The 16,237-nt window shown below is 36.0% G+C and overlaps 1 protein-coding gene across 1 annotated transcript in view; it reads left to right on the top strand.

The window, feature by feature from the left end:
* Positions 1 to 16,237, top strand: part of DCAF10 (DDB1 and CUL4 associated factor 10) — a 37,527-nt gene that overhangs the window by 6,977 nt on the left and 14,313 nt on the right. Inside the window, exon 3 of the mRNA XM_005884020.2 lies at positions 10,490 to 10,687. Within this exon, the coding sequence (XP_005884082.1) occupies positions 10,490 to 10,687 (198 nt within the window). The remainder of the gene's footprint in view (positions 1 to 10,489; positions 10,688 to 16,237) is intronic.

The following is a 16,237-nucleotide window of genomic DNA, read 5'->3' as shown; positions in this document are numbered from 1 at the left end:
CTGCACACCCCCTACTGGGGATGTGCCCGCAACCAAGGTACATGCCCTTGACTGGAATCGAAAGTGGGACCCTTGAGTCCGCAGGCCAACGCTCTATCCACTGAGCCAAACCAGCTAGGGCTAAATATATATATTTTTAATGTACAGTTGAGCTGATAAGAAAGAAAGGAATCCTAGGGCCAAAAATGAAGTTGAAGCAGGAATACGAGGAAGTAAATAGGTATTCAAGCTGTCTTTTACCATGGAGGCTTTAGCAAAATGCTGGTGACCTTGAGCTTCTGTTTTAACATTTATGAGGAGTACAGAGGACAGGAGAAGAATTCTGTCGTCAGTTGAAGCTGAGGAGTCTAGTAGAAAACTCTGCAGAAGGGTGGGACTTGAAAGGGTTATACTTTTAGCAAAAATAGTGATCTAGAAATAAATCACATTGTTCATCTAAACCAGTGATGGCGAACCTATGACACGTGTGTCAGAGGTGACACGCAACTCATTTTTTTGGTTGATTTTTCTTTGTTAAATGGCATTTAAATATATAAAATAAATATCAAAAATATAAGTCTTTGTTTTACTATGGTTGCAATATCAAAAAATTTCTATATGTGACACGGCACCAGAGTTAAGTTAGGGTTTTTTAAAATGCTGACACACCGAGCTCAAAAGGTTCGCCATCACTGATCTAAACTGTGGCATTGGGTAGAGGGGTGTCAGAAAATCTGGATTTCTAACCACAAGCCAGCCTTCTTGCATGTGTGGGGCCTAAATTCACACTACCATGTGGTCCAAAAATAAATGCAAATATTCTCTGGAGGAGAGAACTCAATATCATAAAGAAGTCATTTCTTCCCAAATTAATCTATAAATTTAGTGCAGTTTTAATAAAAATATCAAGTTTTTATAACTTTATTTTAAAATTCATATTGAACAGCAAAGGCCAAGAATATCTGAGACTGTTTTGAAGAAGACTTAAGATGGTAGGAGTACTCACCTCTCCAGATATCAAACATAGTCTTAGGACAGGGATAGATTAAGTGACTAATGGAACGAAATAGTGCTTCCAGATATTTAACATATGACAGCAGGGGCATGATAAATCACTGTGGGGGTGGGAGGATGGAAAACAGAGAACTGGTTATATATATGAAAAAAATAAAATAAAATTAGATTTTTATCTCATACCATAACTAAAAGTTACTGCCAGTTAGATTAAAGACCTAATTATAGAAGAAAACCTTTAAAGCATTAGAAGAAATATAGAATATATTTATACTCTAAGTATAAGAAAGGATTTTTTTAAATACACAAAATGCATAAACCATTAAGGATTAAAAGTTCAACTGCATTAAAATTTAAAACTTCCTTATAACCAAAGACATAAGAATGTGAGAAGACAAGCTATAGGCTAGTGGGAGAAGATGTTTTTAATGCACATAACTAAAAAATGGATAAGTATCCAGAATATATAAGACAATTATTCTGGAACAAAATTGACAGAGAATCGCATAAGAGAAACTAAGCAATAAATATGGAAAGATTTTCAAGCTTACTAGTTACCATGGAAATGCAAATAAAAATAGCAGTGAAGAAATACCAAAGATGTTGAGAAATAGAAACTCTTAGATATTATTGATGGAGTATAAATTGGTAAAATTACTTTGAAGAGCAATTTTGCAACATCAGGTAAAATTGAAGATCAATTTTTAAAAATAAGTTATAGCACATGTGAGCAAGGAGATATGATAAGAAGGTTCATTATAGCATTATTAGTATTAGAAGTTGGAAATAAATCTGCAAGAGGAAGGTCAACTCTGGTATACTTATACAATGGAATACTATACATCTGTTAAAACTAAAAGAATCAGCATGTGAGATACATGTCAGAAATTTGAGGTTGAGCCAGAAAAGCAAACTTTAGAATGAGCTGTATGTACAGTGTGATACCATTTATATAAAGTTTGAAAATATACAGACACAAGCTTGATGAGGGCATGTATTTCTCTGTTTGTTCTCTGCTTTATCCCCAGCACCTAGAACTATGCCTAGCACATAGTGGGTGCTCATTAAGTATTTAAAGAATAGCATGCAAAACAATATTATCAATTGTTTATAGCTACATACTTATGAATTCATGGTATTAAAAAATTGTGTGGGGAGTAACAACAAATTTTGGATAGTGGTTCCCTCTGGAGAGGGAGGGAGGGGAATGGGTTTGGGGAGGGATATACAGGGTACTTCAACTGTGTTTGTAATATTTTTAAAAATCTGAATGATACAAAATGTTAAAATTTGATAAAGCTGGGTGGTGAGTATCACAGGTGTTTGTTATATTCTTCATACATTTATGTTTCTAATATTTCACAATATAAAATTTTATTACCTCAAAAAGAAAAGACATATACCAAGTTGTTTGCCCCTACTCAAAATGGCTCTGACTAATCTGCTATTAGAATTTGTGTTCCTTATTAATGTCAGCTCTCATTTGCTGCTATCAATGTGCCTGCCCTAGTACCCCACACCTACAAATTTGAATTTGCCTCTTATCTATTGGTTAGAAAAAAACAGATTTTGAAGCTTTTTTTAGAAGTAATATAACTTTAGAGTTTTGAGTAAGGATTTGGGAAGTCCTTGGCATGAGCGTAAGTGTGTATTACTTAATACTAACTTCCATTTTTTGAGTGCTTACTATGTGCCAAACCTTTTGTGAAGTACTTTTCATACATAATATGTTTAATTCTCATGGTATCCTGATGTGAGACAGATATTGTACCCATTTTAAGGAATGAAGAAACTGCAACCCAGATAAAGAGACTTGCCCAAGGTATATAATATACACTGAGTGGCCAGATTATTATGACCACCTAACATTTGTAGGCAAATTAGCTATAATTTTGCGCTGAAGTTGCTAGAGGGTCAGACCATTATAAATAGGGAAGCAAGTTGTTTACCACGAGAGTAGAAGTGATTTTTTTCTGAAGATATGGGTAAACAACGCGATTTAACAGCCTTTGAATGTGGTAGATACACACACACACACACACACACACACACACACACACTATATACTGAGTGGCCAGATTATTATGACCACCCCATCAGTACTTCGTTGGGCCACCTTTTGCCTTCAGTACTGTGGCAATTCTTCTTGGTGTTGACTCCACGAGATGTTGAAAGGTGATGCGAGGAATCTGACACCATGCCTGATGAATAGTACTGTCCAGTTCTGTGAAATTTGATGGCTGTGGAACCAGCTGCCAGATGGCTCTTTTAACTTCGTCCCACAAATGCTCAATTGGATTGAGATCTGGTGATTGTGGGGGCTACCTAAGCAAGGTAAAGTCTCCCTCATGTTCTTGAAAGCACTCCTGCACAATACGAGCACTGTGGCATGGCGCATTGTCTTGTTGGAAGAAGCCATCTCCATTGCGATACGCCATCAACATGGTAGGATGAACTTGATCAGCAACAATACATAGGTATGTTGTGCTATTCAGACGTTGTTCCACACGAATTAAAGGGCCCAAATCATGCCAGGAAAACATGCCCCAAACCATAATACTGCCCCCACCAGCTTGAAGGGTTATACTCATGCATGTGGGGTGCATGCTTTCATGCTGTTTCTGCCAAATTCTCACTCTGCCATCTGCATGATGCAACTGGAAACGTGATTCATCGGACCACATGACTTTTTTCCAATGCTCGACTGTCCAATCCTTGTGTTCCTGTGCAAATTGGAGACGTTTTATCTTGATAACTGCAGACAGCAAAGGTGTTTGAACAGGCCTTTGCCTTCCACATCCCATACCATACAGTGTACGGCTAATTTGCCTACAAATGTTAGGTGTTCATAATAATCTGGCCACTCAAAATATATATATATATATCCCACGTTCAAAGGCTGTTAAATCATGTTGTTTACCCATATCTTCAGAAAAAAATCACTTCTGTCGTGGTAAACAACCTGCTTCCCTATTTATAGTGGTCTGGCCCTCTAGCAACTTCAGCGTGAAATTATAGCTAATTTGCCTACAAACATCAGGTGGTCATCATAATCTGGCCACTCAGTGTATACAATAAGTGGTAAAGCTGGAATTCATATTCAGTTCCATTAGACCTATACTATTCAGAGATGAGGGCATGCACATACTTAGTAATGTCTTCTAGTTTATTTTGTAGTTTTGAGGTTTGCTTATCTTATAAATAAAAATGTTGATAATTGTGGAGAGCATTTTCTGTTGCTTCATATTTAGGGAAAGTATGTAATTTAAATTCTTAAGCCCCTTGTGTAGGCTTCCTTGTAATTCATGAGGACTCTGGATATAGATTTACAAGTCCATTTAATAATCAAGTTCCCCCAATTATGTGGTTACAGGGGGAACTAAAGTTATCATAAGAATATTTACTTCATGATATAGCAGTTAAAAAACTAGTACCCATTTAAATATGCCAGAATCTACGTTTCTCTCCCATTGTCTGTTGGTCTTTTCCTGATTGTTATATTTCAAACAATATACTATAATTCAGTGCTTACCCCTGGGAACATGAAATTTCTTATCTTGCAAAGGATGTAGAATTTCACACAACCCTGAGAGTGATGTTTACTAGTAGAATTGATTACATATAAAATCATTGGAAAATGAGGATTTGATCGAGTTAAACTAGTTATCAATTAGAGAAAAGAAAATAACAGAAATGATGACATGATAGGTACTTTGAACAATTATGTATCTCATATGACTAAGGAAAGGCTCTTGGGAAAAGCGATAAAGCCCTTGAATATCATACGGGAAATTAGCCTTTTTATGATTATAGTACAAAACTCAAGTATGAAGTAAAGATGCAATATTCTGATGTCATAATTTCATTTTAAAGATTATGTAAAAAAACCCAAACATTTAATTTATTCTTGTTCTAAGAATTTGCACATCTATAATAATAAGAGCCTAATATGCTAATTAGACGAGATGTCCTTCTGGACGTCATTCCTTCTGGACAAAGCCACAGCAGGCAGGGGCTGAGGCAGAGGCAGCAGAGGCCCCGGCTGCAGCCCCCAGCTGTGGTGGCAGCAGGCAGGGGCCAAGGCAGAGGCAGCTGCCACAGTAGTGGGGGCCAAGGCCCTTGCACGAATTTCGTGCATCGGACCTCTAGTAGTTAAATAAATGTAAGAAAGGCTTATTTCCATGATTTTTAGTTATTTTTAGATAACTACTCAACACTTTCTTTCCCTTGTACAATGAAATGTTGATTCCTGTTTAAGAAAACTCAATTTCAATTACTGTCATTTTTTACCAGTTATCTTCTGATAATGAAGACCTCAATTTATCTATATGTCAATTTATCAAGAGTTATTATAGTCATATGTTGGGGTTTGATGGGGACATACAGAGAAGTTCTGTAATTCAGAAACTCATAGATTTCAGTGTGTGTGTGGAGTGTCTCCTGTTTATTAGGGACTATGGAGTTAAAAACATATTACAATTATTAACTAATTAGGCTAGACTGAGTTTTCATTTGAGAGGATTGGACCAGAACTCCAAAAACTTGTCTAAAACTTTACATTCACTGCATCTGCTTACTTTGGGGTAAGAACTGTAGATAATTTAACCATTCTCCTAGTCTACATTTTTCCTTAATTTATCTACTTTCTTTACCAATCATTCTCTAATACCAAATTTTTAAAAAATTGATTTTAGAGAGAGAGGAAGGTGGGGGGAGGAGAGAAAGAGAAACATTGATTTCTTGTTCCATTTATTTATGCATTCATTGATTGATTCCTGACCAGGGATTAAAACCGTAACCTTTTTGGGGACGACACTCTAACCAACTGAGCTATCCGGCCAGGGATCTAATACCAAAATTTTTTGTTGTTGTTAATCCTCACCTGAGGAAATTTTTTGAGAGGATATTCATTGATTTTTAGACAGAATGAAAGGGAAGGGGAGAGACAGAGAGAGAGAAATATTGATGTGAGAGCGACACTGATTGGTTGCCTCTTGCACACTCCCAGACTGGGATCGTGGATGGAGCCTACAACTGAGGTGCATTGTGCCCATGACTGGAATTGAAGACAGGACCCTTCAGTTGGCAGGCCAATGATCTAACCATAGAGCAACCTGCTAGGGCTCTAATACCAAAATTTTTAACAGGTAATACTTTGAGGCAAAAAAATGAGAAAACTAAAGTCAAAGTATTGAAGTTTTCATCAAGGTAGATTTATTCAATTCAAAATTATTAGCTTTTGTTTTAAGATTATATTCATTCTTGGTTTTAAAATATGCTTTCATGTAACAATGGTAATTTTTTCAATAACCTTATTGACAAAAATTTAAAACCTGATTACTCACTTTATTTTTTATGAAAATCCAAGTGTTTTGGAACCTAGCCAACTCAGAGATCTTTCTGAAATTCTTATTTAATTATGTCACTGTCTTGCTTTAAATCCTTCAGGGTAGACTACTGTGACCTACAGCAATATAATACCACTGGGGTTTTCAATCCATATGTGCATTATTTTCTCTAGATTAAACAAAATACCTTATTCATATTTTTCCCCTAAATTTTCAAATGTATAAAGATACTCTTATGATGATCAATTTATTTTAAAAGTTTGACTGACTTTCAGTAGCCTTTTGTCATTATATTTTTTTAATTATATAATTCCTATCATGTGTGGAACACATTAAAATGCCTCATCAGTAAAGATAAAACTATAAGGGGAAAATTTGATTTGATAATAATTAAAATTTTGATACAGTAAGAAAACATATAAACCACATTGAAAGATAGAATATATGTAGCCAGAACCGGTTTGGCTCAGCGGAGAGCGTCGGCCTGCGGACTCAAGGGTCCCGGGTTCGATTCCGGTCAAGGGCATGTACCTTGGTTGTGGGCACATCCCCAGTGGGGGGCATGCAGGAGGCAGCTGATCGATGTTTCTCTCTCATTGATGTTTCTGGCTCTCTATCCCTCTCCCTACCTCTCTGTAAAAAATCAATAAAATATATTTAAAAAAGAAAGAAATATATGTAGAAAATATATTTAATACACCGTATTTGAAAAATTAAGATATATAATTGTTACTATGAAGAGATTTTATCACTCAATAATAAAAATAATACTGCAAAAGGAAAATCAGTAAGGAACATTGATAGCAATTTACAAAAGAAATATAATCTTCCAATTAATATGAAAAAAGTTCATCTTTACTAAAAAGAAAAGTTTTAACCTAAAACAAAATGATTTTTGCCCAGTTGGTGTGGTTCAATGGTTGAGCATCAACCTATGAACCAGGATGTCAGGGTTTGATTCCTGGTCAGGGCACATGCCCACATGGTTAAATTATCTACAGTGGGCTACCAGTACATCCCCAGTGGGGGCCGTGCAGGAGGCTCAATGATTCTCATTGTTGATGTTTCTCTCTTTCTCTTTCCCTTCCTCTCTGAAATCAAGCTTTTAAAATAGGTGTTTTTTTTTCCTGGCACTTAGCAGAATTTAAAAATATCTGTGTGGCAAGGGTTTGGAGAAATGGACTCTCCTCACTGCTGGTGGAACTACATATTGGTATGTTCTTTTGGGGATAATTTGACTATATGTATCAAAAGCCTTACATTTTTAAAAATCCCTTTTTACTTAGCAATACATTTTTCTGGAAATGCACTTAGAAAAATAACTAGGGATGTGGGTAATATTTGGCTGTAAGGGGATTTGTCAAGGTGTGGTTTTTTTATAAAATATATATTTTTATTGTCAGAGAGGGGGGGGAGAGAGGGAGAAACAACAATGATGAGAGAGAATCATTGACTGGCTGCCTCGTGCATGCCCCACTCTGGGGATCAAGCCCACAACCTGGGCATGTGTCCTGACCGGGAATCAAACTATAACCTCCTGGTTCATAGGTCAACACTCAACTACTGAGCCACGCTGGCCGGGCCATCATAGTATTTTATAATAGTAAAATATTGAAAGCAATCTAAACAGCTTACAATTGCATTTTAGTTTTAAAAAGAAAAAAGATTATGGTTTATTTATACAGTGAATGCTACTCAGCTATTAAGAATGATTTTGTCAATCTTTAATGAGGTAGCAAAATATTTATGAGATAATATTAGGTTTGAAATACAGGAACAGCAGTTATTTTTGGTGGTGGAATTTTTTCTCCATTAAAAAATATTTTCAATGGGCATGTATTTATAATTAAGAAATAATTATTGGGAATCATTATAGAATAAATCCTGCCGTTACTGGTTTGGCTCAGTGGATAGAGTGTCGGCCTGTGGACTGAAAGGTCCCGGGTTCGATTCCAGTCAAGGGCATGTACCTTGGTTGCGGCCACATCCCTAGTGGGAGGTGTGCAGGAGGCAGCTGATCGATGTTTCTAACTCTCTATTCCTCTCCCTTCCTCTCTGTAAAAAATCAATAAAATATATTTTAAAAAAAAGAATAAATCCATGATATATTCTCTACTTGTCTCTACTTTTTCATACACAGCACTCCTAAAAGTCTCTCAGAGTACATCCTTACATGCTTCTATATAAGGAGTTCCCACTCATCTTTTAAAGTCAGTTCAAATGAGTTCCTGCTCATCTTTTAAAGTCAGTTCAAATGACACCACCATGAAGTCTTTCCTAACCACTTTGTTTTCTCTGCTAATTCCACACAATTATCTTGCATAATTATTTACATGTACTTATAATGTCTTTTCTACCAGGCAGTGAACTCCTCTCATTCATTCATTTAATAAATATTTGTGAGTGTTTATTATGTGCCTGGCACAAGTGTGTTAGGTACTGCAGATCTAACCATGAACCATGCAGACAAGTTCCCCCTGCCTTCAAGAAGATAGCATGACGAAGTACATTGAAATATTAAGCTGTGTAATAGAAGTGTAGAATGCTTAGAAGATCCATAAACCTCTCCCAGGCTGGATGGAGAGGGAAGGCTTCGTGGAGGGGATAATAGCTGAATAGTAGCAAGAAAACAAATGTTAGCCAGGTGAAGGGTAGGAGGAGGTAGTTTCAGATAGCAGAACAGCCCAAACAAAGACCTGAAATTTTAAAACCATGTTAAGTTTCAGGAAGGTCATTGTGGTGTTTGTGGATATTGAGGTTGATTTCTGATAGAAAATAATTATATATAATTTTATCTTGAAAGAAGCTCCAGAATTCATATCTTCTGCGAGAGTTTAGGAAGTTTTATGAAAAAGCATATGTTAGAGCAGTGATGGCGAACCTTTTGAGCTCGGCGTGTCAGCATTTTGAAAAACCCTAACTTAACTCTGGTGCTGTGTCATATATAGAAAATTTTTGATATTTGCAACCATAGTAAAACAAAGACTTATATTTTTGATACTTATTTTATATATTTAAATGCCATTTAACAAAGAAAAATCAACCAAAAAAATGAGTTTGCGTGTCACCTCTGACACGTGTGTCATAGGTTCGCCATCACTGTGTTAGAGAAAGCATCCCAGTGTTGAATTAGGCAGAAATTCAAGTGTGATTGGTATATTTGTTATTTTTTAAGTATTTGTATAAAAAATATTCTCAATAAGGATTAAAAAATTAGTGTGAAATAATTAAAAGTTTGAATTGAAAAGAGTATTTTAATTCTCTATCTTGTAATCTTTTTTTTTAATTGTTTTATTGCTTAAAGTATTACAAATAGTATTACATATGTCTCCTTTTTTCCCCGCCTATCTTGTAATCTTGACTGGTCCTAATAAAATGGTGCGAGGCGAGATTATTTGGAGAATGCCTTTGAATTAATAGATGAAAATGATAGCATTTTAATAGCAATTTTTGCATATGCATGTGTTCTGAAAAGAAAGAGATGTTACTTGTAGCAGAGTAAAAATTTCTCATAATTTTTAACCCTTTACGTTTAACATGTCTTCCTTGGAAATTGTCTTCAAAATCTCTTCTGTCTCCTGTTAAATTGTTTCTCACCATTTGTGTTTCCTATACAGATTTTAAAGTTCTTTTTTCTCTTTACAACTGTACTCCAAACACCTTTCCTATTTCCATTTCCAAATAAAAATCAACATTTATTGCTTAAAGTTTTGGCTCAGTGGATAGAGCGTCGGCCTGCGGACTGAAAGGTCCCGGGTTCGATTCCGGTCAAGGGCACGTACCTGGGTTGCGGGCACATCCCCAGTGGGAGATGTGCAGGAGGCAGCTGATCGATGTTTCTCTCTCATCGATGTTTCTAACTCTCTATCTCTCTCCCTTCCTCTCTGTAAAAAATCAATAAAATATATTTTAAAAAAATCAACATTGTAAAGCCAATGGATAAAATTGCAATGTGGCCCTCATTAAATCAGTTTCTTTCTCTGTGATTATGTGAATGATATTTACTATTTGTTGTATATCAGAATGATTGGGCTTATACAGTGAGTTTGTAGGCCTTTTTTGTTTGTTTTCTTGATTAGGTAATATGGTTTCTCAAGATTTCTTAAATAAGAGATTAAATAAACCAGTTTTTCTTTTCTGCTTTGTAGATTTCTTGATAACCGGCTGTTTGCTACCTGCTCTGATGACACTACAATAGCACTATGGGATCTGAGAAAATTGAACACCAAAGTATGCACTTTACATGGTCACACTAGCTGGGTGAAGAACATCGAATATGATACTAATACAAGACTCTTAGTAACATCAGGATTTGATGGAAATGTCATTATTTGGGACACCAACAGGTTTGTGAATAGGAGATCATTTTAGGATTTTTTTAAGATGGTAAACAAATTCAGTGTTCTGTCTCAACTTTTATATCTCTTTAGGAGAAAGAAACTGGTTTTGTGGGGGGAAAAAAACAGTCAAAAAGTGATTCTATCTTTTGTTGCTTGCACATAGAGAAATTTCTATGGAAAGGAGACCAAGTAGCATAGTTAATTATGAAAAAATGGTTTATAAGATAAGTTTCCTGAACTGAAGTGTTTTTTACTCTTTTGTCCTTCAATTCTATTTTTTTTCCACTTTTCCCCCCACTTTTTTTTTAATCCTTACCTGAGGATATTTTTCCATTGATTTTTAGAGCAAGTGGAAGAGACAAAGAGAAACATCGATGTGAGAGAGACACAATGATTGGTTGCCTCCTGCACCTGCCTCTGGGTCAGGGAGGAGACTGCAACTGAGGTACATGCCCTTGACTGGAGTCGAACCTAGAACCCTTCGGTCTTCAGGCTGACACTCTATCCACTGAGCCAAACCAGCTGCCCTTCAATTCTAAATCTGTTTTTATTTGGCCATTTGTGCACTTCGTCTTCATCATTCAAAGAGTAGTCAGTCTCTATTGGGGTGGAACTGATCCCTAGGAGAATGTTTGGAAATAATGTGTGGTACAATTTTAGTTGTCACTATGGAAGAAGAGAAGAGGAGTTCCACTGGCATTTAGTTAGCCAGGAATAAGAGTTTCTAAACATCCTGTAGTACATGGGAGAGTTTGCATAATGGACTAATTGTATCACCTAAAATGTCAGTGATGCCTCTGTTTTGAAACACTAATAAAATGTCTCCTTATAGAGAAATTGATTATTCAAAGAGTTGAGATCTGAGAAATAATTAAATATATCTGTTGCTAGCTATGGTGAAATAACAATATAGTAATACACCAGGATCATTTCTGAAATACTCTTTCAGAGGTAATATGTAAAAAGAAAAGGGATATTCTTAAAGATTTCTAGCTATGCATGTTGCTTGAGCAGGGGATAGAGCTACATACTGATTATCTTTTTAATTTTTTTAATTTTAATTTTTATTTTGTTACTGATTTTAGAGAGGAAGGGAGAGGGAGAGAGAGATAGCCGAAACCGGTTTGGCTCAGTGGATAGAGCGTCGGCCTGCGGACTGAAAGGTCCCAGGTTCGATTCCGGTCAAGGGCATGTACCTTGGTTGTGGGCACATCCCCAGTGGGAGATGTGCAGGAAGCAGCTGATCGATGTTTCTCTCTCATCGATGTTTCTAATTCTCTCTCTCTCTCTCTCTCCCTTCCTCTCTGTAAAAAATCAATAAAATATATTTTAAAAAATATATCAGTGATGAGAGAGAGTCATTGATTGGCTGCTTCCTGCATGCCCCCTATTGGGGATTGAGCCCACAACCCAGGCATGTGCCCTTGACCGGAATAGAACCCAGGACCCTTCAGTCCACAGGGTGACACTCTATCCACTGAGCCAAACTGGCTAGGGCCATATTGATTATCTTTAGAATAAGACAAACATACCTGTTAAAATTTTTTAAATTTAGAAATAAAATTTGAATCTATATATATAAAAGCCAAGAGACCAAAATGACCAGAACGACCAGAACAATCGGTCACTATGACGCGCACTGGGGAGGCCAACCGGCCTGATCGGGACCCTGATCGGCTCCTACCAACCTCCCGTGGCCCCTCCCCCCCCACTGGCTGGCCCGATCGGCCCCCATTGCAGCGGGCTGGCCGGACCCCACCTGTGCACGATTTCGTGCACTAGGCCTCTAGTAAGAATATAAATGATAACTTCCAAATTAGTAGAAGGATAAAAGTTAATAAAATATCAATTCAATAGAGGTAGAGAAGATGGGGAAAAATCATTTTAAAAACACAGGTAGCCCTGGCCAGGTGGTTCAGTTGGTTTGATTGTTGACCTGTATACCAAAAGATTGCAGGTTTGATTCCTGGTCAGGGCACATACCTAGGTTACAGGTTTGATCCCTGATCAGGGCACGTTCGGGAGGCAACCGATGGATATTTCATCTCACATCAATGTTTCTCAATGCAGTTATATAATTCCTATCATGTTAAAATGCCTCATCAGTAAAGGTAAAACTTATAAGGGGAAAAATTGATTTGACAATATAATAATTAAAATTTTGGTACAGTAAGAAAACATATAAACCACATTGAAAGATAGAAATATATGTGGAAAATATATTTAACATACTGTATTTGAAAAATTAGGCACAAAATATGGTAGGCAGATAATATATCTATATCAGTAATCACAGTAAATGTATATGGATTAAACTAGTCAGTTAAAAGATAATAATAGATTGAATTATAAAACAAAACCCAACTATATGTTCTACATAAGGGACATATCCAAACCAAACAAACACAGAACACTTGGAAACCAGACAAGCACAGAAAATGATGGGAAAAAATAACAGGCAAATACAAATAAAAGAAAAACAGTTGTATTTACATTAATAGCAGACAAAATAGAGTTTAAGGCATAAAGCATTATTAGTGATAAAAAGGTACTATATTAAAAGATTTATTTCACTAGAATATAAGTCTTCTTATCTGGTATGCACCTAATAACAGCCTCAAGCCATAAAAAGCAAAACCAAACTGAATTACAAGAAAAAAGTCAGAATTACCAACTTAGTGGAAAATATTAACACCACTCCTTCATTTACTAATAGATAAAATAGACCAAATATTAGTAAGAATTAAAGACTATTTCAATCTTATTAATAAGCTTGATCTATTAGGCATATTTTATAATTCTGCTCCCAACAAATAGTGAATACATCATCTGAAGCAAACTTAGAATATGTACAAAAATGAGCATGTACTGAACTACAGAGTAAGTCTCAGCCAATATCAAAAAACTGTTATTACACAAACCATTTTCCCTGACCTCAATATAGATTCATTTATTTATTTATCCTTACCTGAGGATATTTTTTCCATTGCTTTTTATTTCATTAATTTTTTATTATTTTTTTGTTAATCCTTACCTGAAGATATTTTTCCATCGATTTTTAGAGAGAGTGAAAGGGAGGAGGGAGAGACAGAGAGAAACATCAATGTGAGAGAGACACATCAATTGGTTGCCTCTTATCTGCACCCCAACCAGGGCTGGGGATCGAGCCTGCAACCAAGGCACACGCCCTTGACCAGAATCGAACTTGGGACCCTTTGGTCTGTGGGTCGACGCTGTATCCATTGAGCCAAACCAGCTAGAACTCAAAATGGATTTCAACCTGAACATAAGAGCTACACCTATACAATTCTTAGAAGAAAACATGGGAGTAAATCTTCATACAACACTAAAGCTGAGGTGATAAAAAAAATTTGATAAAATGCCTCTAAAATTTTAAAACTTTGTGCATCAAATACCACCATTAAGAACGTGAAAAGGAAAACTACAGAATGGGAGAGAATATTTGTAAATAAAATTTGATAAAGAATTTGTGTCCAAAATACATAAAAAACTTGCAAGTCACTTACATGTACATAAATTACCCAATTTAAAAATGGGCAAAATATTTGCATATTCATTTCACCAAGGAAGATATGCAAATGATTAATAAGCACATTAAAAGATGTTCAATGCAGTTAGTCAGAAGGAAAATGCAAGTCAAATCCAAATGAGATACCACTTCACACCCACTACGATGGATTTAATAACAAACACAACAAGTATTAGCAAGAATGTGAAGAAACGAACCTCATATATTACTGTAGGAATGTACAATGGGACAGCCATTTTAGAAAGCAGATCAGCAGTTTCTCAAAATGTTAAACATAGTTACCATATGACTCAGCAATTCTACTAGATATCTACCTGAGAGAAATAAATACATATCCATACAAAAACTTGTACATGAATGCTGATACAAGTAGTAGTCATAATAGCCAAAAAATGGAACCAATCCAAATATCTATCAACTGGTAAATGGATAAACAAAATATGTATCTATATGACAGAATACTATTTGATAATGAAAAGAAACAAAGTTATAACATGGATGGGCTTCAAAAAGTTATGCTAAGTGAATAAAGCCAAACAAAAGGACCACTTATTAGATTACTGTTTTTATATGAAATGTCCACAATAGGCAGGACTATAGAGACAGAAAGTAGATTAGTGGTTGTCTGTGGCTGGGAGTAGGGACGGAGTGAGTGACTGCTAATAGACAGGAAGGATTTTTTAGGGTGATGAAAATGTGCTAACATTGGGTTGTGTTAATCACACAACTCTAAATTTACTAAAAATCACTTAATTGTATACTTTAAATGATTTAATTATATGGTATGTGAATCATACCTCAATAAAGCTGTTAAAAACAAACTGATAATTAACTAGAAATAAAATGAAATTCATGAAAAGTATACACTAAAACCTATAGCACATGTTTAAATGGTGAAACTTTAGAAGTATTCTCTTTAAAATCGAAGGAGAGCCTGGCCGGCGTGGCTCAATGGTTGAGCATTGACCTATGTATGAATCAGGAGGTCATGGTTTGATTTCCCAGTATGGGGTGTGCAGGAGGCAGTCAACCAGTGATTCTGTAATCATTGATGTTTCTATCTCTCTCTCCCTTTCCCTTCCTCTCTGAAATCAATAAAAATATATTTTTAAAAAATCAGGAAGGAGAAACATGCCTGATATTACTATTATTGTTCACCATTGTTTTGGGGTAGAGGGTGGCAGGGTCCTAGTTGGTGCAATAGAAGAAATGAAGATATAAGGATTGGAAAGGAAAAAATGGAACAGTAGCATTCATAGAAGATGTAATTGTCTATATCGGGTTGGCAAAAAGTTTCTGTAAAAGACCATGTAATAAATATTTTAGGCTTTGTATGCTATATAGTCTCTGAGCAGCCATAGACAATACGTGAATGTGTGTGGCTGTGTTCCAACAAACTTTCTATATAAAAACTAACAATGGTCCAGAGTTGGTCCACAGAACAGTTTTTATGACCCCTGGTCTATATAGAAAACTCTAGAAATTCTGCTGAGAAATTATCAGAATTAATAAGAATTAACCAAGACGGCTAGATATAAGATCAAAATGTAAAAAGCAGTATTGTTCCTAATCACAAGCAATTTAAAATTTTTTAAGTATATATTTTTAAAAAATGTTTTTATTGCCAGACCGGTTTGGCTCAGTGGATAGAGCGTCGGCCTGCGGACTAAAGGGTCCCGGGTTCGATTCCGGTCAAGGGCATGTACCTTGGTTGCGGGCACATCTCCAGTAGGAGGTGTGCAGGAGGCGTCTGGTCAGTGTTTCTCTCTCATTGATGTTTCTAACTCTCTATCCCTCTCCCTTCCTCTCTGTAAAAAATCAATAAAATATATATTTTTAAAAAAATGTTTTTATTGATTTTAGAGAGAGAGGGAAGGAGAGGGATAGAGAGATAGAAACATCCATGGGCGAGAGAAACATTGGTCAGATGCCTCCTACATGCCTCCTACTGGGGATTGAGCCTGAAACCTGGGCATGTCCCCTGACCAGGAATCGAACCAGTGACC

Source organism: Myotis brandtii, unplaced genomic scaffold (genome assembly GCF_000412655.1).
Source record: "Myotis brandtii unplaced genomic scaffold, ASM41265v1 scaffold806, whole genome shotgun sequence".
In the NCBI taxonomy this organism is placed as follows: domain Eukaryota; kingdom Metazoa; phylum Chordata; class Mammalia; order Chiroptera; family Vespertilionidae; genus Myotis; species Myotis brandtii.
Note: the sequence above shows the minus strand (reverse complement) of the source record. Positions and strands in the feature narration are given on the sequence as shown.